Raw genomic sequence first — 27,177 nt, forward strand, 5'->3', positions numbered from 1 at the left:
CGAATGCTGCGAATGCGAGGAAGATGCCGCATGACAAGCGCGAAGGCTTTGCTCCGGTCAGCATAGAATGCCGCAGAGCCTAGATGACCGATGACGGTTAAAGGGGCATTCCTGGATCTCTGCAAGACTTGCGACATCCAGTCAGTGGAATAAGTGACCACTATAGTGCTCCAGAGGCGAGGGCAACCTAGAGCCACCGCGCGCCAATGAGCGCAGACCGAGAGCACAGCAGTCCACCTCCAATACTCCTTGGAGAGGGCCGCCTCGAATGATTCTCGGAAGCCCTTTGCGTAAAAAATCAGGATTTCTGCGAGGATCTCCGGAGGCAGCTTAGAGATTGCGACGAAATGGGCATTAAGCTGGGTCTTCAAATACTGTATTGCAGTGGTGTATTTCTGAATCCGATCTTCTATGGCTGATCGTGATGCGCACGCAGAGTCAGAGGCGTCGATTGTGACAGGTTCGCCCGTCCCGCACAGCAAGACGTCCAGCCTGTGGAAAGGCATTAGGCCCGGTTGGGGACGGATTACACGGACACTCACTCGGACATGATGTCATATATCAGGTTTTCTCGGATACAACGGGCCTTCGGGCTGACGCGCAAGGGGCTGCAGCCAGGGCAATTGCGGATGGCAGGCGGTGGCTGCCTCTGAACAATGCGGGGCGTGAAGGAGTTCACAAGCGCCCGATCAACCCGATCGTTGCCATCGGCTCAGCCATATGTGGAAGTGCGAGTTGATCCCCGCCTTCCTCCGGACGGCCCCGATTTGCATCGCTGCTAGCCACCGCTGTGGCGTATAGTGATCATACAAAACCCAAACTGCGAGTTTTGCGGACTCCGATATTCCCGACGCAGAATGAGCCTCGATAGTAGCACAGCCTTACAGACATCGTCATCAACGTCCACACTGCATGACCCGACCGGTACTGGACACAGGGAACTCGCGATGGATTGATTCGGGGCATTGCGTACCAGGACAGTTTTGTTTTGCGATGACTGACCGGCTTTCCACACATACAAAATGTGGCGAGGCGGGGGAATTTCAACAGTGCGCTGTGTCCCCCTCCCATTCACACTAGATGTCCCCCCGTCGGTCTCAAGTAGGACGAGGAAAGGCGTGTTTGACTTGTAGGTAAGACACCGTGATCGCTCGCTCTCTGCCAACATCGCTTAACCCACAAACAATAGACAGAAGAAGATTGTATGGCTGCAGTCGCTGATGTGCTTGTTCAGTTCTCATTTCTATCTCTACTTAGAAATGTGACGGCGTCCGTCCGGTCTGCGGCCCGTGCGTGCGCGCCGAGACTGCCCAAGATTGCGTTTATTCCGATGGTCCGGCATACACTGCCGCACAACAATTGCAGGAGCAAGTCACTCGTCTCGAAGACCGCTTGAAGGAATTACAAGCCTCCGCACCAGGGCCTATAGCCCTGCATGATCCTTACGAGACCCACCGTATGACGGAAGCCTCTCAGTATACCACCGATTTACCCCCAATTCCCACTCACGTCATACAGACACTGTAAGTGGCTATTTGTTTGACCAGGTGCCATATTCAACTCTTTTCAGAATCGTCAATTTTTCCAACTATGCGTCTGAGCTTGGATTCTTTTTGCATGTCCCGCGCTTCCTGGAGGCTGTCTCACAACCTCAGGCTGATGACCTCCCGAAGCACACGTCCACGCTGCTGAACACGATTTATCTACTAGGTGCATATTTGTCTAACGATTTACCGACGCGTGCCCTGCAAGAGCGTTTCCTATCGGCTATCCCGGAACATCGCGCGGTGGCTCTGGCAGAAATAACACCAGGGACTGTTATGTATATTTTACAAGCGGAAATACTGTTGGCAAACTACTACTTTGCGCAGGACCGCACGCTTGAGAGCGCATACCACTGTAGCGCCGCCTCTGCGATCGTGCTCGCGTGCGGACTGCACCACATGCGTAGCGCCCGCGACATACCCGGCGTTTTTGCAGGTACAATGCAGTTTCGGCTTGATCCTCCGGCGGACCACGTCGAGGAGGGCGAGCGGATGAACGCTTTTTGGGTTGCATATATCTTGGACAAGTGCTTGTCGTTTGCGCTCGGCTCTCCTTCCGCCCTGACGGATGAAGAAGAAAAGGGCACACAGATCGATGTCCCGTGGCCGCTGGATACGTCTGCCTATGAGCAGGTATTTTTCGGTGCCCATTGCGTAACGTTTCAGCTTATGTACGATCACACCACAGAACCCGATACCTGCAGGTTTGCAGGGCTTGCGAACCGTACGCACATTTGTACATGATACTGCTTTTCGTAACGTTGAGCAGAGTATCTTGGCGCTACATGCAAAATCGGTTGCCCTCTTCGAGTACGCTGCTGAAATGGCCAAGCAGGTCGTCCCCAGTGAGTACCGCTGCTCACCTACTATATTTGGCTTTCTCACCCCTCGATTCGTAGACACTAATCAGTATCCCGCGGGCTTCGGTCACCTTGCTATCCGACTCGAGCGATTCAGGCTTATTCTACCTTCTACTGATGAATTTGGTGCCTTGCGGGCAGAACTGAGGCGCAGATTCTTGGTCATACACATGGCCATCCATTGCGCGGCGATTCAGTTGTGGCAGCCGATCGAAATGCAGAACGATGCTATTAGTCTGAGCGGCAGGAGCATTGCTGCTGCCCGTGGTGCAGTAGAAATCTTGCGGAAGAGCGATGTTGGCGCAGTCGAACACATTGACCCTTTCGTTGGTGTACGTCATGCCTTGTTTCAGGTCGCAAGTTGACGAGCTGACGCATATTTAGGTTCTACTCAAGATTGTTGCCGACGTTTTACGGCGCAGCTTGATGCGCGCGCTCAGTGACCACAGTTCACCCCAGGTTCGTCATTCTCCTGCTGAGACTGAGGCGAGTTTGCAGGCAGCGTTAGTCGATATCCACGCTACTCTAAGCAGGTGGGGGGAGACGTGTCTATTCTTGAGTATGTCATTCTTATGATCCAGGCTTCTTCGGACACCGGTTCACTGCATTGTCACTTCCAGAACGCCAAGCGGTAATCATCGAAGAAGTCCTCGCTTGAGGTTTCGCTTGTTGCACTGCTTGCTCAAATTGGGCTGTAGGCAGTGCCGTGCTCGAGTTGATTATTATGTTTGGAAGATAGCGCGCGCTTCCGAGAACCTCGGAATAGAGTTATGTCGTCCTTTCCGTGAATTCAGTTAAATCCTCACTCACCAGCTTTCGGAACGAGAAACTCCGTGTCACAATGCACAGCCGGACGCTGTGTATGCTGTATATCGAATCTGCCAGGGTCGAACAGCACCCGCGATATATCTACGCGCTCGATCACTGATCCGATCAATGACGTCGGACTGCACGATCGGCCTCTTGGTTGTACGGCGCAGTGAACAAACACGGTGGTTGGATTTCACTACCGCCTACAAGATGGCCGGTAAACTATCGTATTCTGATGCGCCCAGACTCGAACCCGACAGCGCATCAGTAAAACCCCGCCGTTCACATGAACAAGGTTGAGTGACCGACTCCGCTGAAATCAAGCAATTCAGGCAACCCATGAAGCATTCACATGCATTCTCCGGACATTTGGATGGGCAAATCTGGCTGAAATGGCCTGATTCTAGATGAATCTCAGGTGCTCAGCTGGTTCACCGTGCTTCAGCAAAATTAGAGTTCTGCTGATCAGGAAAAAAGGTGCGATGGGGTCGTTCATGTCGGTTTCACATCCATGGCGTGTGCCTTGTTCAGCGGAGCGGCCGACGCAGAGGCCGCCAAAGAAAAACTTCCCACCGCGATGCGCGTTGACACAGCTGTGAACATGGGACCTAGCTTGTAGTACATCATAATGGCTTCGGTTTGCTGTAGACCCAACAGCAGTTCTAGGTTCTCAAGCGCTTCAATATGATCATCTCCATGGCTTCCACTTCAGCTTCTGGTAACCTCGGGAAGGGGAAAGCATGCCTTGTCTGCAGGTAAGCCATTTAAACAATCGTACTCAGAACAGCTCACGGACGCACTAAACTACATAGACAGAAGAAGACCGTAAGGTCTTTCAACAACGCTTTGGTCTGTCCAACTGATATTGTTGTTTGCGAAGAAATGTGACGGCGTGAGACCCACCTGTGGTCAATGCATACGGTCTAACATGGGTGCAGAATGTGGCTATCTGGATGAGCTCGACTGCGATAACATACAGGCTCTTGAGCGGCATATTGCGCACCTAGAGAACCACATAGCGAACCTGGAGGACCCCTCCCTCGCGCCCGTCACCCTCCATGACCCCTATGAGCAATTCCATAGGATGCAGGGACCGCACCAGGGTTCAGTTCAACGTCACCGCCTCTCCGAGCTGTCTCTGCGCGCACTGTAGGTAACAATCTGCCAATCTTCTCGGGAACGCCTGCAACTGATTTCTTTGCAGATTCAATATTTTCACAGCGCATGCATTGAATTTCGGCTTCTTCCTTTTATGCGCACGTTTATACTGCCTGGACAAGCTCTTCAGACTGATCATTCTGCCGCGCTGCTCAACGCAATATACTTGGTGGGGGCACATTGCTCCAATGACCCACAGATGCACGGGTTACAAGCGGAGTTACTCACCTTGACGTTGGAGCACCTTGCTGTGGGCTTGAACAACCCAACTCCCACAGCCATTATGCACGCTCTCCAGACAGAAGTGCTGCTTGCCAGCTACTTCTTCTCTAATAATTGCGCGCTTGAGGGCACGTACCGCGCCAATGCCGCGGCTGATATGGCGCTTGCCTGCAGACTACACGTAATCGGGAGCTTATGCGGTCCCACGAGTGACGTATTGCCGATCAGCATACCGTACAGGCTTGCAGTGCCCGCCAATGTGGTTGAGATGGGCGAGTGCATCAATGCATTTTGGACGGTATATGCTCTTGACAAGGCCTGGTCATTTGCATTAGGGTATGCTTCGGCGTTCACAGACGACGAGAGAAAGGGGACTGAGATCGATGTACCATGGCCATTGACTGTCCATGACAATGTAGGTTGCCCCACCTCATGTATTCCATGTATTTCGGTGCACGCTGACCTTATCGGCCGCAGATGCCTGCGAGCCTGCGCACAGTCAAAGTGTTTGTATATGGCGCCAGTCCTGCGCATGCTCAGGAGAGTTGGTTGGCGCTTCACGCAAAGGCCATATCGCTCATGGAACATGCGACTCGAACAGCGAGCTTGATTTCCGGAGGCGAGCACTTGCCTTATCATTCCGATCAGTCTCGGGATCTCTAACATTATATTTCAACAAAAAGGCACAGGCTCCGTTCCTGCCGAAGCTTCACAGCTCGATCAACGCATCGAACAGTTCAAAGGAGGATTGCAGGAGATACCTCCTATGAACACTTCTAGGGCTGATCTCATACCTAGGCTACTGATGATCCATATAATCGCACATTGCGCCACGATCGAGCTCTTCCAGCGCCGTGATAGTCAAGGAGGCAGAGTTGACACGGAAAGCAAGACTGCAAGGGCCGTAACCTCTGCCGTATGGCTGCTTCGGCAGATTGACTATAGTAGAATTAAACATGTAGACGCATTTCTAGGGGTGAGGATTTGTGTGCACTAGCTATCCCCGAGCCCATGTATTACGTCTCAGGTTCTGCTCTTCACGCTCGCGCGTGTACTCAAGAACTCACTTTCGGCGACCACGGTGGCGGCAAAAAACACTGTGTTCAATGCCACTGGTTCTCTCCCCGCAGTAGAAGCGAGATTGACGGAACAACTAAGGGTTATAGTGACCGCCCTGACGGCATGGAGTGGAACATCCCCTTTCATGAGTACGTTACGAAACTCTGCGTGGAAGCACTTGAGAACTGATATCACTTTGGTAGAGCATCGGCGTGAAATGATTGAGCAGTTGTAGGAAATATGTCTGGTGGTGCTTCAGCGAATTGCATCGTGCCCTCTTGTACTCATAACCAGTGTGGCTCAATTGTAGGATGTGAAGGTTCGTCATCTTGTGTATGCGCAGCCTGAGCCGAGTTATGGCAGTTTAATGCTCGCCTGTCCTGTAAGGTACAAGCCGAGCGTTGACGCTTCACATCCGAGTTCCAAATAACCCGTTTATTTATTTGGTTATCAGTGAGAACGTATTGCCTTACGTATGACTTTGACACTGCATCAAACGATTGAAACCCATACTTGTGGCTGAAATTGTTGCTGTTGAAGATGCCGCGATGACTACGATGGCTGCGTTGGTAGCTAGTAGGACCACGGTGGGTGTTGTGTCGCCTGTGACGGTTGCGCGCTTGCTACAGTTGCAATTGGAAAGCTGCATCACCTGGCAGTGTTTGAGTCGTTCAAAGGGGCTGACGTCTGCGACATTTTGTTTTCGTTTTTGCCTGTATATTTGCGGTATTTTATGCTCAGTTGCATGGTGGCACCTCTGTGGCTTAGATTAAGTGACCTATGCGGCGGGCACCTCGGCATCCCTGCTTGTGCCGAAGGTGATCTGGGATGCTCTACTTGTAGCGGAGACATGTATTTGCTGTCCTGTACCTATGCCTGCTTTTATGGTTTATGCGGCTTCTATTTATCCGCTCAAAAGAATGACATTGTCCATAATACATGGCAAATGGTTAATCTGAGACTGGCGGCGGAGCTGCCAACTGGCGAAGTGAATATTCCTTCCTGAGCTGTGCCACTGAGTCTGTCACGTGACCGTGTCGCTGATGTCACGCGTCGATGTTGTCGCGAAGAACAGGGTCAACCTGGATCTCACCGTCTCAAATCTTCTGGAAGACACTAGCTCTATCGGACGGGCGAATACCCTGCGAGAGAACACACAATGGATCTCGAGCATACCGCCAAACTTGAAACTGCGCGCTCGCTACAATCAACGCTAGAGAAGACGCGCCTCCACATTGTCGAATACCGGGAGCAATTCGACTCCCAGCAAAGCTCATCTGAATCCGAGGTTGCCCAGCTGTTGGAGGGCAGACCAGGATTGACTGACCCGGCCATAGTCGCGGTGCACGTCGCTTCGCAAGTGGTGCGTTGGTTGGCCGCGGCGCTATGATTGATTCCTGACAAAGGCAGCTCAAACCACCCAGGCGTTCTTGCGGAAACTGAAGATACAGTATCTTGAGCAGAAGGCGAAGGATCAGTACATCAAGACAATTGTAAGCGACGACGCGCCGAACATCAATGGCGAGGACAACGAGAGGCTCAGAGTAGCGAATGACGAAAAGAAGAGTGTCCTCAAGTTAGCGAAGAGCCGATTGGCTGAAAAGCATGACGATTTACGTAAATTGGCACCTCTTGTAGAGCAAGGTGAGTCCGAGAATCGCGTTCGCACGACGCACGGCCTGAACGTATTCATTGTCAGATTACAACAAGGCCAAAGCGCTCACGAGTGAGGCGTCAACGCTAGCTAGCAAGATTCTTGATGCCCGACTACAGTTGACGCGTCTGCGACAAGCCCATCCTCACCCGCGTCTGACTATCCAATCTGCCAACGCCCAGCTTGACTCGCAGGTCATGGAGATGCAGAAGCTGGATGATGAACTCCAGGGCCTCAACGAGAAAGTGGACGAAATTAAGGAGAAAGTCAAAGAGGGCGCGCGAGAAGTCGAGCGTTTACGCATAGAGAGATCTGATGTCGAGAAGCTTGCGAAAACAGCGAGAGAGGAGGTCGAGGACAACAGAGTGATCGGATTATATGACTGGCAAGTTGCCCCGCTGTGTATATCCCTCGTACATAGCTCAACTTCTCAACAGGTTTACTGCGTCGCTCGCATTACATCGCTCGCTCCATTCTCTGGAGTCTTATCGCTCTGCATCCGAGAATGAGCTGCATCTCACCTATGGTATCAGGCCAACATCCCAAAATAATCGGGAAACGAGGCGGATACAGATCGTGCTCCTCTTCGTGCCTAATACGCGACAACTGGCCGACGCGCAAGTCGAAGGACTGTCTCAAGATGTTGGAGATCTTGTCGGGGCGCACGTTCAGGCGAATGATGTCCCTGGTCTCATAGCTGCGGTGCTAGCGAGGGCGAGGGAAGGGTATTAGTACCTCAGTACGCTGGCATTTCGCAAGATTCGACTGAAGTGCGACTCGTCCACTATTTTGTGTTCTACCCTTTCGTTGCGTTTTTTGGTCTACTGGCCTATCACGGGTAAGTTTCTAGTCATTGGAAGCATGTTTTGTTTGTCTAGCAGTGGTCCGTGCATCGCTGTCGATACCCTGCGCGCTCACGGTTATGTAGAATTACCGACACTCGTTCTGACAGGACCCGACCCTCAAAGCAATGTTTACGCAATTCCAGAATTCCAGCACTCATTAAAGCCTCCCCGAGGGACAGTTGTCTGCCTTAGGCTTACCGTCGGTATGTCTTATACTGGTGCCAAGCTCTTTCTGTAATCAAGCTGTTTCATACGTTGTATTTCGCATAGGCGTACTCATAATAGACAAACACTAATAGCGTCACACATTATGCAGTATCTTCAGCGAAGGCATGCCAGTATGTCTCTATCTACTGCACATGAAGGTGGTATCAGGGCCTGACAGAGTTGTTGTGGCGTACTGCCGCCACAGCAACTCATGCACTAGCCTCATGTATTAGCCTCTCTCATGCTGTATGTATGTCAAAAGCGAGTTTGAAAAGCGATTAATGGATGGCAGTACAACTGCGAGTCCGTTAGATACAGTGCTTTGGACGCTATCCCAGATAGCGCTGCGGGCGCTTCATGCTCGAATGTCGAAGACGAATCACGGGAGCAAATTTGAACCACAAAATGGATTTCATGGCTTGATATGGTATATCACACACTTTGTGGAGATTGAAGGATGAAACCCGAGCAATCTGTAATAATTGCAAGGAGATGTTGCCGACAGACCCCTCATTCCAACCGACGCGTTACAAACACCCATATCACTGTAAGCTCACTTCGCAAATATTATTCTGAAAACAAACCTTGATACAGTATAATATACTATCCGTATAGAGATGACTTAGCAGGAGAACAAGCCCATAAGCTTGCGCGAGGCGTGCAGATTAGATTTGACGGAGACCAAACTACAAGGACTGTAATAAATCACACAGCAAACTTCCTGCGTCCGAGTTAGGGTATCCCTGTATTCCTGAAGGACGTATACTTTATGATCATGATTGAACTTAAACGAGTTTGCCCAGATCCTGAGCCCGATGTTGCGTACTAAGCGGTCAGTTTCCCCAGAGGCATTGCCCCAACTGTCTCCCATGGCTACTGGCAACTGCTTGAGTTGACCGCTATAACTAGGATCTCTTGACCCTTATGCCTCTCGTTCCTCCTCTCCGCGATTGTCTTGTCTGTTGGAACTTGCAGCCAGGAACGAGCTCGCAAGCTCAGATGCGATCCACAAATTCCATCGTTCGTAATATATGTACCTTACGCGATTTACTACGGGCATAGCTGTACTCGTGGACAAACGCGCTCGCCGACCGAATTTGTGTTACTTTGCAGTCTTTTGGGAGTTGTGGTGTCTCACCACTATGCGTCGGACCTTTCCGTAGGTGTGTCAAACCTTAGCTATTCGTGCACGTCTTCAATCTTGTAGTCTGTCCCTTCCGGCGTTTGCAATGCCTGCCGCCCTTTACTTCAATTGTGATAAACACTTTTGTTCAAGCTAGACCCTCTGTATACTGTTTCGCACCATTTATTTACCCTTTCCACACCCAGAGAGCGTCACATGAGGGACAAGACACCAAACCTCGGTCAGTGAAAGAGGGTATATTGCACACGAGAGAACGATTCACCCCTACGCTAGTCCTTAGCTTTTCCTGCCTTGTATCAGATCTCGCAAGACATCGCTTTGTGCCTGTCAACCTGGCGCAAATACACTCAATCAGAGAATCTGAAACTACCGAGGACGCATCGTGCAAAGTTCAACTAGAATACAACAGTGTATTAAATTAGAGAATTTCTACAAGTAGGTCATAAGAACGTTACAGTCTTTTTTGATACAGCAGAATACAGCAAAACCAATAGGACGTGAATCAACGTGAGATCATCGTACACCCATCACACCACAGGCAGCCGTACCAGATCGACCTGCGTCTAGATGTCTCTCTTGCCGCCCATAACCTTCAAGAGGCCCCGCATGTCCATTTTGATGGTCGACTTGCCGCCAAAAGCCATTTTACGCACTGTCGTTGGCCGCGAGTCAACACGAGCGGGCGTGCGAGGTGGCTCGACTGGCCGCTGATGGTGTTGGCGGTGGGTGGCAGGCGAGGGGGCCGGAGGGGGCGCGAACGAATTCTCGATGAAAGCCTTGCGTGTGTCGTCGAGGGGGTTCATGGGTGCCTTCGACGCCGGGCTCGGCGGCGGGAGCGTGAGCGGCGCCGGGCGGCGGCGCTCCTTGCCCGTGGCACGCGTCTGCTGGCCGTTCGACGAGAGCTGGCAGAGCGGCTGTGCGTCCGCGTTGTCGGGCACGGGGAAGACGTCGAGGAGGAATTCGGGCTTGCGCAGGTGCGGTGCGGTGCGGCGGTGGCGTGTCGGGATCGCGAGCACAGACATGCCCGGCTTGCGCATGGCGGAGGGCATCACAGCACTGCCGAATACCGCGAGGTCATCGCGCTCTCCCTCGGCCTGCATCGCGTACCGCGGATCGAGGTCGGAGTCCTGGCTCGACACGCTTCCGCGGTGCTCCTCGCCGTCAGCGCTGTTAGACGCGGAGCCGGAGCCAAAGCGCTCCCAGCCGCCGTCGCTCGCGCGCAGCTGGTCGTCGCCGCCGAGTAGATGTGCGTACTCCCACTCCTCGTCCTGGTCGCGCCACACGCCACCCTCGCCATCTCGCCACACGTCGCCGACGCCGACAAGCTTACCGTCGACGACCATCGCGCCACCGGCACGCGCCTGTGCCTCGGCGAAGCGCCTGATGTGGTCATCCATCTTCCCGCCATCGGCGAGCTGGGCGAGGGCGAGTTCGGCCGCGAGAGGTGGCGGGCGGTACTTGGCGTACTTGGACTTCTTCGCCTTGCTGACGGTCTCCTTGGACGGGGCACGCGAGTGCCCCGCAGGGACAGGCGGAACAACCTGCTTAGTGGGAATAGCAGAAGGCATGGTCGTTGATTTGGAACGAGAGCGGCTGGGCTTCAGAGCGGAAAGCGAGCGGAAGTGCTTCAGGCCGCGACGAGCGGGCTTCTCTGATGCCTCGGGAACCTGAGGAGCAGGAATGGCGGTAACTGAAGGGCGTCTGTCCGGGAAACCGGTGTACGCGGCTGAGGAGGGTGTGTTGGGGAAGTGGACGAAGACAGAGGTGTACCCGACCGCAGTAAGGTCGTGCTTGAAGTCCTTCACAGAAGGTGTGATACGGCTCGTGGTGGGCGTGTCAATGATATTCAAGAACGACGCCGAGGGCGCGCGACTCGAGGTCACAGAGGCGCGCCGGGTCAAGGATCGCGGAGAGATGGACGGACGACGAGGGCTGGAAATCGAAGTCCTGCGACGGGGAGGAGTCAACGGAGCAGGAGAGCCTGGTTGAACGTTCGCAGCCCACGCGGCAATGACAGAGAGGGTGGCGGAGCGTCTGCGGTTGGCAACAGGTTTACAGGGGCTAGCAGGTGCCTGGACCGGCGTGGTGGGCAACGGCTGGGTGGGGCGCTTTTTCTGCGGGGGCGGTTGCGAAAGAAACGGGTACGCTGGGGCTGCTGGGGCAATGTTTGCTACAGAGGAAGACTGGGCAGGGGCAGCAGACATGAATAAGGCAGAGAAGATGCGATAGACGTCAAGCGGGAAACTGATTTGACATTGCAAATCAGCGTTGTCAAAGCACATGAGGAGGCGGTAAGTGCTCACATGCAACGCAGCGAACTCTAACACAGGGGTCCTTGGAACGTTAGATGGATACACAAAGTGCGAAGGTTGGGCCAAATGAATCCGTTCGGAATAGGGCTACAGTGGACAAGGCGAGGAGAGGATAAGCAGGGTGAGCACAAGACTAGCTGGTGTTGGCAAGTCTCAACGCTGAGAGACTCCTTATGAACACCAACGGACAAAAGTGGCCCGCGTCCACGACGGACAATAGCCCGTCGGTTCTGCTCTATAAACATCCTCGCAGACGCCTCGTTGCACTGCACATTGTCAACACCATCACCCACAATTCAAAATGTGCCGCGGCCCCTCGGACACCCCAATCAGGGCTCTAATGTGCCCTATTGGTCCTTTTAGTGATGCTTATTGTCTTCGCTTGCTCCATTTCACAGGGGTTCCCGGGTCCTCGTTCGACACGCACAATACCTGCCTTTTCGGGCACCAGCCTCGCGTGGCGCTTGCTGCCTCCGTCCTCGACGAGACAATAAGGACAGCCCTTCTCCTCCTCCTGGTCAATGTCGCGTGTCCTCGCCATCTTCCAACAGTCTTTCTAACGTCTATCTTTCCCGTCTTCTGGTAACGTTAGCGCTATCGCTGTCCCCACGCAATTGTTAAGACAGCTGCTAGATGCTCAGGATGATCTCTCTGTGACGCTAAGTTGCCGGCTCGCCAGGGTCCTATCCTACGACCTTCATAGACACCCAAGCCCAAGTCTCGTCACGCCAAGGTCAGGCTGATCTGTGGTGACAATTGCTGGTAGAACGCTCGCGTTCCAGACACGGGCATAGGTGAGTTTGCTCGAGAGTTCGCCCATCCTTTACCCGGACTAGTTCTGCGACTCAGGCAGATCTCTCCTCCATATTTGTGTCAATCTTATGGAGACCTCTCACGTCGACGTGCGAGCACTGGTGATCGCCTTCGTTTGCAGAAATGCCGTGATAGCGATTGTTGGGCTCGTTCATCCCTGCTCGAAGTAGCGCACGCCTACGTAGTTTCATCAACGGAATTATGCCATTTCCAATAACATTCAGAGTACCCCCTACTCTTAACATCCTAGTTCGATGCACAAAATTTCAAATTGGTAAGTGACTGAGGTCGATCATCCTGTTTGACTAATACTCGGCCTGTATGGTGACGGATGGCCTGCGAGCTTGCTGATGTATTGATTGCTCAGACAATGTGCCTTTATACAGTAGGTTGTGCACAAGTATTGTCGCTGGCTTTGCAGATGATTCAACTCGACCGCCGCGATGTTGAGCCAGATTCTCTTCAAGGTATGTGGTTGTAATCTTACTCAGGAATGGTGGGCCGCGAGAATACTCAGTGTGAATACGACGCGCGCTACGGAGGAGTGTCGCGGCGGGGAGGAGTGACCTGAACATATGTCGCGTCTGGCGGCACTCCGGGCGCTACTGCAGTATCAAACGTTGGGGTTGGTCTGTACTCTCGTGATCGCTCGTTTAAGGACTCCGCATGCTCTTCGTCTTTGCTTTCTGCGGTCAGGGATGTCTCAAGCCCATAGAGGCCGGAGGTATCAAAAAAATGCCTATCGGACTATGTGGGCCATATTCTTACACGGATCCAACAGCGGTCTTTGAACCTGTACAGCCCTTTGGGGGATGTTCGGCTTCTCTCTGAACAACGTAGGCCATGCAGCGATGCCGATGCAAACGGCTCCTTCTCAATCGGCACATGCTAGAAGATGTGACGTCATTTGCTCCTTGCGCCGTGCAGGCCAACTCATGGCGTACCGTCGGCTCCAAAGGATTAGCCTTCATCGGTTTCTGACATCTGGTTGTCTCGTCGACGTCAGCGGGAGCTTCGCAGCAAATCTGACTGGCACGAGTCGTTGAGGTCCGCCCGGGACCGTCTTCGATATGATGTATTGGCGCAATGCACGCGTTGATGTCTGGAGTGGATGCGCCGCTCCATCTGCGCGCGGTGAGCTGACTGGTCCGCACATAATGCGACGTTGATCTTTCAGGGACTTGCGATGTGTGCCTCGATGAAGCTGACTCGTGCGTGCTAATTTCGAGCTTCATGTGGTCTAACAGTGTTTACAGAACGCATGCACAATGATCTGCGCCCCCCTTACCGTCTCGCTCTGACGCTCGAAGCCATTGCACGCTATAGAAGGCCCGCAGGCATCGATAGATGGACCTCCGTCGTTGGATCGCGATTAGATCGCACACTCAAACTGTGTTCCTTGGGTGGCTTCTTCTAGTGCGTGCCGCGATCATCGTCATGAACGTAATTGAGTCGACAGGCACTTCTGCGCCGCGGACTAGCGCGTACCTCTCGGGAGCGATACGGCCGGTACCGCCGAAGGTTATTCCTAGCATTTCTTGTCCAACGGACACAGTGATTTACGGATATGGAGATTGAAGGAGTACGGCACGCCATTGGGCATACAGCCAAAATACGTTACGACGGCTTAGTTCTAGCGGTTGTGGTGCAAGCATATTAAATCTGCTGCGCTGCGCATATATATCCTGCACGGGTATATCATAACACATAATGACCGTGTCATTTTGGCGTCGAATATTATACAAGGCCACCGCCTGCGGTCGCCTATGTGGGTCGCTAGTGGATCGATACCAGGGATAGCCTACCGCCAAGTGCACATCGAGTGCTGCAGCTCAGAGCGTCCGGCTGTGAAAGCATCCGACATGAAGCACGAGGACAATGTCGCTGCACGCCGGGGGCCGACAACGGGGAAAGAAGTCCACGGCAGCCCAAGACGTGGAGTTCATGTCGCAGTGGATGGTGCGCTTGAGGTCGTCTCGTGCTCCGCATCCTTTGCGAGCACGGCCCACCGTGGACTGCTGACGACGGAGCGCGCAAATTGCGCGAAGTCGTCCCTCGAAGCCTTCCCTCTCTGTAGCGCCCCACGCTGATGAGCATGGCGGGAGACACGGCGGTGTCTAGTTGACACATACCTTGATGGCGTACACGACAATCTCCTGCTTCTGTTGTCCTGATATCGCGTTCTCGCATTTATCGGCCTCTTTGAGGGCCACCCGCAGGATGCCTTGATCTTCGTCGAATGAGCAGCGTACAGTCGGGCGGAGTCGCACGCTCATCGACACTTTCCACACCGGTTCCCGGCGGAAGACTGGAAATGTGGTTGAGCAAAACTCCATAACGCGGATGCACAGGTGGACAAGAGGGAATGGGGCGAGCGGTACCACTCACGCAGGCGTTCATCCGCAGTATCCTTGTGCGAAAGGTGCTTAATGTTGCCGAGTATCCCATCGGTAAACTCCCTGTCTCCTCGCTTTATGAAGACCTTTACGCCCTTGAGCTCAGATTTTGTGTGCTCGTCCTCCTCTCCTGTGAGCGCTTCATGAAGATTTGTGAGGAGTGTTGAGTTACCTACAAAGACGCACACTCACATACGATTGTGCTCTTCGTATAATGATGAGCGGCGAGAGGATCATCCGTCTTCTCGGTCTCATCCTGGGTGCCGGTGATGATGGGAGAGGATATAACCTCGGATGTCCCCGCGTTCACGCGATCCTGTAATGTCGGTGCTGCATTGACGGCAGCACTTCCCGCTGCGATTTCTTTCGTAGAGCTCGGAACACTCCATATGGACCTCCGATTGATAGCGGGAGCTGTGCTTGGCACGACTGAGAATGCAGACGGATTACCCGCAAAGGAGGTGAAGGCTAGAGATGGCTTAACCTTCGTATCGTTCAATGTCTTAGTGAAATGTATTGGTAACAAAAGACTCACGGGTGTGATCGGTTGAGTTAGAGGTCTAAACGTGGCGGCTGTGGCATATCGCTGTTGCACTGGTTGCTCCTGCTCCTGAGCAATTCCATTAGACTCAGATAGTAGCGCCACGTTGACAGGTACCATACATCGAGTGATTGAGATATTGAAGATAATTCGGTTTGATCCCCCATGATCAGATCGTGCTCCGGGCCTGTAACAATACTGGACTCGACGTCTTCTGTCTTAACCGAGACGCTGCCACCCGTGTTACGAATCTTGTAACGCTTCGGAGCAGGAGCGGTAGACTGATCCTATAGTAAAGGTCGGAACGGATTGAATAAGTTAAGCATAGTGTGACGTACGGAATCAGATCTAGCAGATCCAGCCCGGCACATCGACTAACGGATTCACGTTGCATGGATGATGTATATGGCGAAAAGGTTACAAAGCTGCGTACGTCTTCGGGTTCTTCCTCCCTGAGTTTCCTCTTTAATGTGCCGATCTCTGTATCGTCAAAGGCCTGGCGTTGAGGATCGGTGCATATGATATGCCGTCATCGACGGAAGACGATTGCCATTAATGTCCATGTCAAAGCGATCACACTGACGTCTCTTACATTTTCGGACGGTGTAGGACAATCAGAGATAGGAGGCTCCGACGCTTCGCTCTCTGTCATGCTATCGCACGAGGAGAGCATGCTTACGGAGCTATCCCGTCTGTGGAAGATGTGATCCCGATGGTCTACATCGTCTGACCGACTAACGAGACCAATGGGCAGTTCATTGAGTGACCTCCTTGGCTTAAGCTTCATTTGTTGGCTGCTTACCGTAGAATGTTGAGTATGTGCCGCTGTCGGGCTATCTTGTACCCAACAGCAGCAGAGAATGTTGCTAGAGCGCAACAAACCACATTGTAATCATTCAACGGGAACATCTTCTTAAATCTGTCACGCAGATGAGATCCTTGGCCTAACACGTTAAGACTTGAGGCGGCGCAAATGAACGCGGAGACAGAATGTCAGAGATTCGACAATGGAAGTCGGAAACAAAGACGCATCGGACTCGTAGTCTCGTTTAAGTAGACTTGACTCGATGCTGCACCATACCCTCGCCGACAACATGCTGCAGGCTTGAGTTTGCCACGTGTGACCGTCAGAAACAGGAAATTGGGGACATCTTTGAGAGCCAACGCCAACAGCTCTTGTTACATGATACTTGCCATTGCCCTTTGGAGTCGACGAGTCAGTTTCATTAAAAAACATTTCTACAACGCCGAGACACTATGGGCCTGACCTTGTTCGGGGACGAGGGTATGCCCACCGCAACGTCAGATTTAGGTTTGCGCGTGTTATCCGCACGTAGATCTGCGCCAATAATGCAACACCACAGTCACATAGTATTACGACACCGACATCGTGCACGGGAATACAGTGTACACCATTGCTTTTCCCCTGAAAGATGTAGCTGCAACCCAGAGATTGTGGTAAACACCGGATTAGCCACCATGATCGCCACGTCAGTGCGATCAGGAATCCCACGCTACATATAATCTTGTTCTCTTGCAGTCGTCATCAGTCAACCTAATATCGCTCGCACTTGTCTTTATACTAAACTCATATCTGGCTGGCTAACTTAGAAAGGAATGTTGCTTCACCAAGCTCTCGCTCTAGGGTTGGCGGCGTGGCCAGCCATCGTGAGTGCGGCGATATTCCCCTCGGACACGAAAGTGAAGATGCTTGACTCGAATGGATTTAAAAAGGCTATGAAATCGAACGTGAGTATGCTCAGATATACAAAGATTACGCTAAATCTGTCTCGGATTGCTGCTAAATGTCTATTTTGCGTATCTGCAAGTGAATCTTTGTTTGTCGAATGGTACTAACCCTAACCCATTTCCTAGATGACCTCGGTGGTAGCTTTCGTAGCGCCATGGTGCGGAGTGAGCAAAATAGATATTCTGTTAGAGGCTGCAAAAGCGAACAGTGATATATAGCATTGTCAAAGGATGGCGCCAGAGTACAGCAAGGCCGCTGAAGCGCTGCAACCGATGGTACCCTTGTATGCAGTGGACTGCGACCAAGACTCCAACAAACGGCTCTGCTCTGAGCAAGGGGTGCAAGGATTCCCAACAGTGAAAGTACTGGCTTTCCCTCCTACTGTCTCGTATCTCGTAGCTCAGTATCTTCTGTAGCTGTTCCCGCGTGGCTCGCAGTCAAAACCGGTAAGCTATGACAGCGGCCAAAGGACTGCGGAGAGTTTCTTCTACTGGGCGTCGCGGAATATTCCGCATGGCGTCAAGAGGCTCGACAAGGTAGCCGACGTGACGGCTTGGGCCAATGAGGTTCGTCGTAGAGCATCGAGACAGGAGCGCGCTGTATGCTCAATTGCCTACTACTTGCAGCATGTTGCCAAGCCCTGCGCCGTTTTACTTAATTCAGGAAAGGAAATACCGCTGATGTGGAAGACTCTGGGCAACAAGTACAAAGATCACATCACATTCTCTATTCTCCAAGACAAAAGCGGCAAGAGCGCTGTCAAGTTAGGAGTCGAAGAGAAACCGGATAGGACCTCCAAAGTCCTAGTTTATCCCGCAGGATCGTCGGATTTCGTTCGTTTCGATGGCAAGTGACCGTCGATTAGACTGACTGTGAGCCTAACTAGATGCATTTGAAATAACCCAGGTCGCCTGAAGTTCAATAGCCTGGACAAATACCTTAAGTCAGTTGCTGATGGTACCGCAGAGTTCCCCGCCATGAAGGGAGCGAATCAGCAATTTGAGCCACCTTCTACGGGAGAGGGCGAGCAGGAATCGCCAGCCCAGACCCAGGCTCACGCTGTTCAAGAAGCCGAACCCACCATTGCTCCTCCCGAGATGAACACAGGCGCGGAGCCGAGCGTGACCACGGACGAGAAGGATGTGCCCTCTGCGGCTTCCGAGGGGCTGGATCCGGAGGCCGCTGTGGGAGAGCCTGAGGAAGCTTTGCCTTCAGCTCCGGCGGAGACGCTCGTCCAGTCAGAGGATGTGCATACCCACGCCAAGGACGAGCTGTAGAGACTTTCCTTTGGTACCCGCCGTGAACAGTGGATAGTCTAGGTTTCAATCAAAGTGTTGTGGATAGTTCTCACCTTGTAACGTTCGTCGGTACCGGTAATCATGTGACTGAGTCTCATGAAGTCATCGTGGTTGGAAGCTTGCAGCAAAGTACAGCTACGATCCCGCCATGAGCGCATTCAGTAATACAAGAGATAGATTGGACACGCCGGTAGCAGTGTCACCATGTAGGAGTTGTTATGGGTCATGCTACTATGCCGGAAATTTCACGTTAATCAGGGATGCTCTTTTCTTGGTGAGCAAAACTCTACCTGTTACATTCACAAACTGGCTGATAGTACGTTTGCCAGTGGGTCCATGGCGTGCAGCCGCGATCAATTCCGGTGGCAGGCTTCTCACAACTGATCAATGACTTGGAAATATTTGGTCTGACGTGTAACTGCGCGCTGCACGCGACAATCATAGCTAGAGGAAGGTTAGTGCGACATGGAGCGACACTGACCTTTAAAGTCTAGAGACATACCCGGGATGGCAATAATCAAAGGGCCAAGACGTGATATTGATATGACTTTATATGGTGAAACATCCTACCAGCACCTTTCCAAGCGAAGTCTAGCTGATATGCTACAAATCGTAGCAATCTCAGGCTTGGTACCCAAAGTTATCTTCTTACAGAGGACCACATTGAATTTGATCACCTGATATTCTCTCCCAAAGCAATAGGCATGAGCATCCGTCCCGCCGGTAACGCATATCTCGAGCATCTCCCTTCCTCTCTAATGCCGTCCATGGAGGCCGCAGAAGATCATCAATGGCCAGGATAACCATCCGCATGCGGCCCGCCCCAGCGTCTTTGCAGGAGAAGTCCAGAAGCGTGTTGTCGCAGAACACGCAGGACAGGGATGGATCCGGTGCGTTGGGAACACGTTCCGTGGATGAGCAGAGCGGGCCACGTCCGAAGGCACTGTTGTGAGCGTTTTTCTGTATGGAATCACGAGCACTGACCGGAATCACAAATCAAGTCATGCATCTCTGCGCAAAGTAATTACTAAATTTGCAGGTGGCAATCGCGGATGTAGGTTACCGCATCCTCAATTAAATCTTACAGTATCCGGCACGGTGGTGTCGTGACCGTCATGCGGCGACATGGCGAGATGGGTCCTTCCAGCGCGCGCTACGGCTTTCCGGCGTGCTAATCGGTCATCTCGCTGGGTTCTCTCCTGCCTTGGCATACACAAACTCCGTTGTCCCCCCAGCCTATGGTCCACGAACATCCAGGAATCCACGAAAATGGTCGTGACTATCCGGCTGGCGTGTGGCGTTTGACGGACTATTCCGCATGGTCATGGCAGGAGCTCTGGGCTCCGATCTCAGTCGGTAGGTCGTCGATGTCTGCCATTTCGTACCCTTTCATGCTATACTGTTTATCTAAGCTTTTATCCGTGCGGATGCGCATTTGTACCATTCACCGGTACGCTCTGCGTAAATCATTCAAACCAGAGAAAAAATCATAGGACGACCCGCCTCGGAGGAAATTGGATCGGGATTAGATGAAGTTTTGATCAACTGCTTCGACGCTGCCACGACTCGGTCATTTGGCCTTGATCTCTCAGGCAAGCATCCCATTTCAATGTTTTACGTTCGGCTGCGGCCTTGGACAGGAGTACGCTATACGATCCGTGATGGACTATGATCATAATCGCGGACGTAGGTGATGACGTGCATAGCGCCGAAAGACGGTGAGCCTTCTCTTACTGTAGCTATAGGTATAGACCTGACACCCCCATAGAGTGCACGCCTCGGGTGATAAGAATAGGGTTCAATTCACCTGCTTGTCTCACCGTAGGCGGCTTCCATTACTCAAGGGTTGTATCGAGAGACGACGAAGGACGGTCATGCTCTTATCAGATGGCTCGAAGCATGATGTAGTGGCTCTGTGCGACGGACTAATTCACAACGTTGACCTTGGTACGCCGTCTGTCAACCTCGGACGTTTCACGGATCGGCTTGTTCTGGATGTGCCGCTAGCATGAGTCCTGACTCCTCCTGCTGTGGCCGCCGATGATGAAAACTGTTTGTAGAAGAAGCCTCGTTGTGGACTGGCCACTCTCGTACGTTCACTTCGGAACTACGCCAATCCCCGTTTCTGCTTGTGACTGATCCGCATAATATGCAGGGTGCTGCTTCAGCATGTCACAACACCTCAGTCTTCCGACCTTCGCATCTCGTTCATCAGCCCAGCTCTGCGGCGTCTTCCGTGGCAGTTTCACGGAAAATATCACAGGGTCTTTATGTGTTCGCAGAAGTCAGCAACTTGACGGCGCGCAAGTATAAATTCGCCGTTATGTCTGGCCCATCCTAGCAGATCCTCATCGCATCTCGAACATACCTATTCGCACTTCAATCTCTGGAGCATCATGGCTCAACCACCCGGACAACAATCCAGGTTTCGCCTGAACCCTAAGCCCACATATAGCGAGAGGATGTCAGAGACGCGAAGCGAGATACGACGCATAATGAAGGAGGCACTGCGTAATGTTCTCTTACCATTGTTATCATGTTGTATTGATTGATGTCGGTTATATAGGCCAGATTACGGGCGACGACGTCGCTACGATGCATTGGCCGACGTATTGGAAGGACATTGTCGTCAGGTATCACGTCGTGATAGAGGGATGGCCGCAAGATATCCCTTTCCGAAACCTAAGCGACGTCTCCAACTTGCCCAAGCTAGATCAACTCTTGCGTGGGTGGCAAACCAGAGAGATCTACTTTCGTCGTATCTCCGATGATGAATTCAACACCCTGAAAGCGCAACGCGCCACGACGGAGGGAGAGGGGTCTGGAAGTCAGGGCGTGGAGTAGAGGGGCGCAGGGTTGAACGGACGTCTGAAGACGCAAAGTTTGTGTTCGCTGTCATGTATGCACCTGGGAGAGAGACGGCGGAACTTCCCATAATGTACGATGATAACCGGTCCTGTATAAGTGTGCACGATTTTTAAACGCTTTCTCACCTCATGTCCCCGGCTATCTTGTAGGGAGCGAACGATACGCGAACCTCTCACTGTGAAGGGATCGGTCCAGCTGCGACGCTTAGGTATCGTGTACAATGCACCGCCGAATGTTGCACGACATCCGCATTGTTCGCCGCAAATTAAGCGTTCTACGGGTACGCCCCCGCCGTCGCGAGAGAGCTCGTGCGGGAGATTGTGTTACATTCTCCCAGAATTAGCGAATAGAAGTAGACGAAAGAAGCATCTTCCTCTTCCGGGAAGCAGAAGTAGTAGATAACCTTACCCTGAGTACCCACAGGAGTGGACAATCATCCATCGAGCGGGAATGGTGATGATTATGCAAGGCATGCATTTTCGCAGTGCCTACTTGCAACCCATTCATGTACTAGCAAGGATCTGTAAACGCCGAAGTACTGACTGTGTGAATTGAACTCAGCAAGTAAAAACAGCGATCGGTCGAAATTGTTAATACCAGAAGCGCTAAGGTGGGTATGTATGACGTTGACCCACGTGCCTTGTACTATCACCGATTTGTAACTGAATGTCATGGTGATGGACCCAGCTTCTGCGCAGTGACACTAATGATAAGTCGACTTTTGTATGGCAATAGTAAAGCAGGACAAGGTCGCTCCATCCGATACGCTTCACCGGTTGAAGCTATTCCGATGTATAAAACCCAAAAATTGAGCAAGACCCCGCGAGTGGCAGACGCCGTCAGTTTATCACCCTGGTGAATATTTAATGACCAAGATCTCTCACCAGCGTACATACATAAAGACAGTAGTGTGTAGTGACTCAACTTAATAGCGAAATCCAGCCTTTTCTATTTGGTCTTCGATAATCTTGCCGTTCGGGAATAAGACGGATAAAGATTATCGAGTTGCTCGAAAATCAATCTCAACTCGAAGTGCCGCCAGGCCGGAGGTGGCGCCCTTGCTCGCAGACCAACGTAACTAATCTGCAAGCGAACTAGGCCCCAATTACGACTTCGCCTTGAAGTCGGACTTTGTCTGACACAGTACACTGGGCCAATTGAATATCTCTGGATGAACATCAAACCACTAACCGCACGGTAAAGCCCCATTACGACACTTGAAACTTTGAAATGGCGGTGATTATTCATATATTCTTCGGAGAGCTGTAATGCGCCTCGGGCGCCCGCATGCATACCACGCCTGTGAGACACCCAACCACGTTCCGACCAGTCCATAACAGGACATTCACAATTGAATAGATGAATCTTACTATTGAGACAGGTCCACGCAAATATTGGGAAGCTAATGGACAAGGAAGACAGACAAACCAATCACGACACAGCTTTCCGCCGGACCTGTGGCTTCGATCTCTTCCTCTTTTTCCCTTGAGCGAACGCGTTAGCAGTTTTGAGGTCACGTCCCAAAGGATCATCCTTTTTGACTTGGTAAATCCGAACCTTCAGCGGATAGAACAGTCAGACCGACGCATGAGCCTGCCATTCAAACTTACAATCCAGTTCTCTGAGGTGAATGCCTCATCTAGACGACGGCGGTCAAAAGTCAGTATCGATAAAAGATACAAGCGCGATAAGCTCACCAAGGTAGTCTAATGTTGGTCCCACCTTTGGCATCTGCTGACCGCGGACACGGTCAACCGCTTGATTGCCACCGAATAGTTCCGCAAAGCTGACAAGCCAATCTCGTCAGATCTCCACGAGACGCCTGCGGCGGTCAACTTACCGGTAGTACGACATTTTGTACATGAGGCTGTTCTTCATTGTCGATGACGCAGCCTCATCCACCCTGTACTCTCCCTTAGGAGTAAAATAGTTCGGCTCCTGGATCTCGTCCGGCCATACGCCTTGTGCAATGCGGACCATCCACAAGAATTTGTTGATATCATCACCAGAATATCCCAGAAGTCCGCCGAATATGATGAGCACATAGTCGACATCATGCTTCCTCAGGATGGGATAGGCTACCTCCTCGCTGCTTGACATCGCCTTGCCCACGGTGGCGATATGTGCTGTGATTTGGAATTAGGTCATAAGATCATTGCGACCGCTCCATGAGATAGTTACGAACTATTGTTCCACGTGTTGTTGTCGACAAGGGTTGGACGGTCGGCCATGCCTGCAATCTGATAACCATAGTCCCACCAGCTCATGACGACAGCGGTTTCCGGCGTGTTCTGCCTCAACCAGTAGTAAGCCTCGCGGAAATCGTCGATAATATGTTGGCTGCCGTCCGGATTAGTCGATGCAAGCACTACTGACGGCGACGAGTACGCAGTCGAGGTAACGTAAGTGCAGTGCATGACGAAGAAGAAAAGCATGCCGAGAGCATTGATGAGGACTGCAATGCGAGTATCAAGGCCGAAGACACCGCGAGGCTTCCCCGCCTTCTTGGATGATGAGACTGCAGCAGTCACGGTTGATACTAGGCCGTCGAGAGGTCCAGCCGGGGGAGCCGCAGCGGCCGCCTTCTTTGCCTTCTTCAACGAGGGCGCAGGGCTCGACGTAGATACCGCAGTGGAAGTACCGCTCGTTGGGGCATCCTGACCGGTGTTGGAATCATCTTCGAGGACATCGGGTTCTGCTGGATCAATGTATGTGTCTAAGAGCGACGAGAAAGCCACTGCAGCAGTGACACAGACGACGGGAGTGAGCGTCAGCATGAGACGAACCATAACGCCTGCGAAGTAGCTGGCTACGACGGCGTAAATGATTACAAAGACATGTTCGTCCCGCAGCTGACGGAAGCACATAATCACGCCGGCAGGGAAGAGGAATATGAGCAGTTGCAGATCCATAAAGAATGAGGGCCATGCTGTCGGCTGGTGTTCAGACACGGAAGCGATGATCGGGATGTACCTAACAATGAGTATCGGTGAGCATCATTGAGCGACAGGGTAACACATGAAACATGTACTTTTTCGCGTAACCCGTGTCCCAAAGAGAATAGAAGCGTCCGGTCCAGGGCGCGATCCAGCCTTTGTACGTGAGGCCGATGATCGCCAGAGCACCAGTAATGCCCATTCCTACAACAGAGGCGTAGAGGAGACTCTGGAACTGCTTCGACGAGACATGTGTGCGCACTAGCTCAGCAAACGCGATAATCTGCAAGAGCCCGAAGACACCTGACGATTGGTTGGTCAGATAGCAGTGGTGTGAGCGGGCTAGGGTACACTTACCAAGCGCCGCCATATGCTCGCTAGTTCGCACAGGCTGGAACCCGACGAATGGGACTTGCATACTCGAAAGGGTACCAATTGCGTACCAGGATGAATACGCAACGTACAGGCGGCTGCTGAAGCGCCCCATGAGGATCAAGGCGAATGCATGCAGTGGAATCATGTTTGTGATGAACGCGTAGCCACCTAGAAGACCGTTCGATTCAGTTGTGCCAGACACGCTCTCCTGTCGCACTCACCCCATGCGGCAACCATGTAGAAGTAAAAAAGCGCAGCAAGAGAGCCATAGAAGGCGCTGCCGATCTTCAGCGCTTTGATCCAGCAGAAGAATGTGAACATCAGCAGGAAAATGGCAATCGCTTCGTTGTCATACGAGCCAGCAACGGAACGGGAGATGTAGCCCGGCACAATGCCGATAAATACGGCAGCCAGAAGTCCGGCGCTCTCGTCCTTCAGTTCCTTAGTGAACCTATGTTTCAATATGAGTAACCTGAGAAGATCGGTACGGTAGTCTAGACCAGACATACATATATGTTGACCAAGCCGTGAGTGCACTAAACCCAGGTGCGAGCAGAACACAGATATTACGAATGTCGACAGGAAGATTTATGGCATGAAGCAAACTGTAGATGACACCGCTCGTGGCCATGAGACCTGGGTAGATGGTACCTCCGACGACTCGTCCAAGGGGGTACCATGCTGTAGGATCAAACCAGTTCCAGAATTCCTGCGTACCGTGTCAATTGAATTGACAATTGCGTGCACGCGCGCAATACGTACATAGAATCCCTTTTCTGCTATGACCTTCGTAGCTCGACTGCGAGACGGTTTGACCTCCCAAATACGGAACGTAGACATCATAATAACTTACTAGTTGAACCATGGGTCGCTGAACGTTGGTAGCATGTCAACATATACTTCTGCACATAGTAAGAATACACGTACAACTCATGAATGATACTCTCAAAGTTTATGACAGCAAACAGTCGCGAAGCAATAGCAGCACCCGAGATTAGTGCCAGAGCTATAATACGCAGTAGAGACGACGTGTTTGCCACCGTTGCCGGCGACACGTCCGACGGCAACTGATATGCAAACGGCATGTCTGCAATTCGTCGACGCAGACCGCGTCAAAAGAGTGACCTTGGCTTGAAGATTAACAGCAGGAGGGAAAAGGGAGAAACAGAGGATATGTTATGACCGCACCGGTCGCGCGTATGTACAGACACGTCGCGCAGCGGCTGCTATACCCTGCTTAGTCAGCGCAGCGTCCACAGCTTTGCCCACGTGGTTGATTGCCCGAACCGGCGTCTGTACATAGACCTCCGGGTTTCGATTGTACCAGGTTTATTATTCTTGCAACATGTCTTCATCTCGAGACCGTGTAGAAGACACCTACGAGTCTCAGAATGACCAGAGACTAGATGAGCTGCACACCAAGCTCCGAACATTGCGCGGCGTGCGTGAAGACATCCTCATACATGACTGTTCTTACGAGACTCGGCACTCGACAGGTTACTACGGACATTTACGACGATGTCGAGGGACAGAACTCGGCTCTGGACTCTGCAGTGAGCATGCCCACCCCCTGGCTCTGGTCAGCTGGCTACAGGGATTTCCACAGCGCGACACGTTCGCATCCTTCGGCACTTCCCTTGCCCAATCATCGCGACGAGCTGGACAGGCTTTTGGTATTGGCTCAGGAGGCGTGAAGCAGTGGCGGACCATAGCGTACTGCGCGGCGGCCTTCATTGCGCTCTGGCTACTCTGGAAGGTTCTCTGGTGGTTCTGGCCCAGCTCATCGCCATGAGATATCAGATACCATGAGTGCACCATCCTCTACACCCTCTTCCGCTCATGTTTCCTCCGTTATCTAGATCTCGGTGTAATATTCTTTCACTTCTAATAGGCATGCCGGACTGGGTTCTGGGCGTCCCATCCCGTTGAGAACCCATTTGTATGCCCCGCTAGCCAGTAACGCACCTGCCGCAAATGTGCGGCTAGCACGAGGCAGGATGAGAGCGGATGCGTGCCCGTCTGTGGGAAGACGCACTCTGAGGGGGAGCGCGCAATGCCTGACCAAGCGAGATCTCACCTGAGTTGCCCTCGACAAGGATAACGGCCGCACGTCTGGGAAAATAGAATCCCGCAGTGAGAACGCCGGACGATACGACTTTTCAACGCTGGAGAACGATGTTGATTACCTTTAACAGAATTCAGCGAGGCCTCCTGCAGAGGTATCGTATGGCACGGATCTCAATCAAGATTCTAGGGTCGAAAGGGTATTCTACCCCGCAATCGAACCTGGCTCGGCGCGATCTCATAGAAGTCTTGGAGATTCGAGGGCCGAGACCCAAGTAGGAGAAGAACTTCATCGTAGCCCAGTCGGGCGAATGCACCCTC

At 52.3% G+C, this 27,177-nt stretch overlaps 9 protein-coding genes across 9 annotated transcripts; 6 read left to right on the top strand and 3 right to left on the bottom strand.

The window, feature by feature from the left end:
- Positions 1 to 1,022: 1,022 nt before the first annotated feature.
- Positions 1,023 to 3,039, top strand: POSPLADRAFT_1136756 (hypothetical protein; the record flags this gene model as incomplete). Its single annotated transcript, XM_024484728.1, has 7 exons — positions 1,023 to 1,049; positions 1,258 to 1,523; positions 1,571 to 2,177; positions 2,233 to 2,389; positions 2,444 to 2,736; positions 2,789 to 2,863; positions 2,986 to 3,039. The coding sequence occupies 7 exons, from the start codon at positions 1,023 to 1,025 to the stop codon at positions 3,037 to 3,039; spliced, it is 1,479 nt and encodes a 492-aa protein (XP_024341124.1).
- Positions 3,040 to 4,142: 1,103 nt separating this feature from the next.
- Positions 4,143 to 5,257, top strand: POSPLADRAFT_1054944 (hypothetical protein; the record flags this gene model as incomplete). The annotated part of the gene is made up of 3 exons (XM_024480580.1): positions 4,143 to 4,363; positions 4,436 to 5,009; positions 5,072 to 5,257. The coding sequence occupies 3 exons, from the start codon at positions 4,143 to 4,145 to the stop codon at positions 5,255 to 5,257; spliced, it is 981 nt and encodes a 326-aa protein (XP_024341125.1).
- Positions 5,258 to 6,812: 1,555 nt separating this feature from the next.
- POSPLADRAFT_1054945 (hypothetical protein) lies at positions 6,813 to 8,039 on the top strand (the record flags this gene model as incomplete). Its single annotated transcript, XM_024480581.1, has 4 exons — positions 6,813 to 7,016; positions 7,078 to 7,297; positions 7,353 to 7,707; positions 7,745 to 8,039. The coding sequence occupies 4 exons, from the start codon at positions 6,813 to 6,815 to the stop codon at positions 8,037 to 8,039; spliced, it is 1,074 nt and encodes a 357-aa protein (XP_024341126.1).
- A 1,800-nt stretch (positions 8,040 to 9,839) lies between these two features.
- On the bottom strand, positions 9,840 to 12,017 carry POSPLADRAFT_1069683 (hypothetical protein). Its single transcript, XM_024482362.1, has 2 exons — positions 11,807 to 12,017; positions 9,840 to 11,747 (listed from the first exon to the last, which is right to left on the bottom strand). The coding sequence occupies exon 2, from the start codon at positions 11,705 to 11,707 to the stop codon at positions 10,067 to 10,069; it is 1,641 nt and encodes a 546-aa protein (XP_024341127.1). The 5' UTR covers positions 11,708 to 11,747; positions 11,807 to 12,017; the 3' UTR covers positions 9,840 to 10,066.
- A 2,553-nt stretch (positions 12,018 to 14,570) lies between these two features.
- Positions 14,571 to 15,173, bottom strand: POSPLADRAFT_1137648 (hypothetical protein; the record flags this gene model as incomplete). Its single annotated transcript, XM_024484815.1, has 3 exons — positions 14,571 to 14,699; positions 14,761 to 14,936; positions 15,017 to 15,173. Coding segments are annotated over 3 exons (462 nt in total), but the record flags the coding sequence as incomplete, so codon positions are not given.
- A 2,009-nt stretch (positions 15,174 to 17,182) lies between these two features.
- On the top strand, positions 17,183 to 18,169 carry POSPLADRAFT_1137316 (hypothetical protein; the record flags this gene model as incomplete). Its single annotated transcript, XM_024484781.1, has 5 exons — positions 17,183 to 17,314; positions 17,441 to 17,479; positions 17,534 to 17,677; positions 17,732 to 17,881; positions 17,942 to 18,169. The coding sequence occupies 5 exons, from the start codon at positions 17,183 to 17,185 to the stop codon at positions 18,167 to 18,169; spliced, it is 693 nt and encodes a 230-aa protein (XP_024341129.1).
- A 2,840-nt stretch (positions 18,170 to 21,009) lies between these two features.
- Positions 21,010 to 21,457, top strand: POSPLADRAFT_1032725 (hypothetical protein; the record flags this gene model as incomplete). The annotated part of the gene is made up of 2 exons (XM_024476880.1): positions 21,010 to 21,124; positions 21,180 to 21,457. 2 exons carry the CDS (start codon positions 21,010 to 21,012, stop codon positions 21,455 to 21,457), a joined length of 393 nt encoding a protein of 130 aa, XP_024341130.1.
- A 1,455-nt stretch (positions 21,458 to 22,912) lies between these two features.
- POSPLADRAFT_1065558 (glycosyltransferase family 66 protein) lies at positions 22,913 to 25,877 on the bottom strand (the record flags this gene model as incomplete). The annotated part of the gene is made up of 12 exons (XM_024481969.1): positions 22,913 to 23,038; positions 23,092 to 23,120; positions 23,179 to 23,267; positions 23,322 to 23,607; positions 23,667 to 24,454; positions 24,513 to 24,720; positions 24,775 to 24,960; positions 25,014 to 25,243; positions 25,302 to 25,501; positions 25,555 to 25,591; positions 25,646 to 25,663; positions 25,720 to 25,877. The coding sequence occupies 12 exons, from the start codon at positions 25,875 to 25,877 to the stop codon at positions 22,913 to 22,915; spliced, it is 2,355 nt and encodes a 784-aa protein (XP_024341131.1).
- A 260-nt stretch (positions 25,878 to 26,137) lies between these two features.
- Positions 26,138 to 26,584, top strand: POSPLADRAFT_1138210 (hypothetical protein; the record flags this gene model as incomplete). Its single annotated transcript, XM_024484879.1, has 3 exons — positions 26,138 to 26,233; positions 26,289 to 26,345; positions 26,387 to 26,584. 3 exons carry the CDS (start codon positions 26,138 to 26,140, stop codon positions 26,582 to 26,584), a joined length of 351 nt encoding a protein of 116 aa, XP_024341132.1.
- Between the last annotated feature and the right edge of the window lie 593 nt (positions 26,585 to 27,177).

Source organism: Postia placenta (genome assembly GCF_002117355.1).
Source record: "Postia placenta MAD-698-R-SB12 unplaced genomic scaffold POSPLAscaffold_4, whole genome shotgun sequence".
In the NCBI taxonomy this organism is placed as follows: domain Eukaryota; kingdom Fungi; phylum Basidiomycota; class Agaricomycetes; order Polyporales; family Adustoporiaceae; genus Rhodonia; species Rhodonia placenta.

Excerpts from the sequence above, each read along its gene's own strand:
- POSPLADRAFT_1069683 (XM_024482362.1), bottom strand. The coding sequence starts at position 11,707 with ATGTCTGCTGCCCCTGCCCAGTCTTCCTCTGTAGCAAACATTGCCCCA.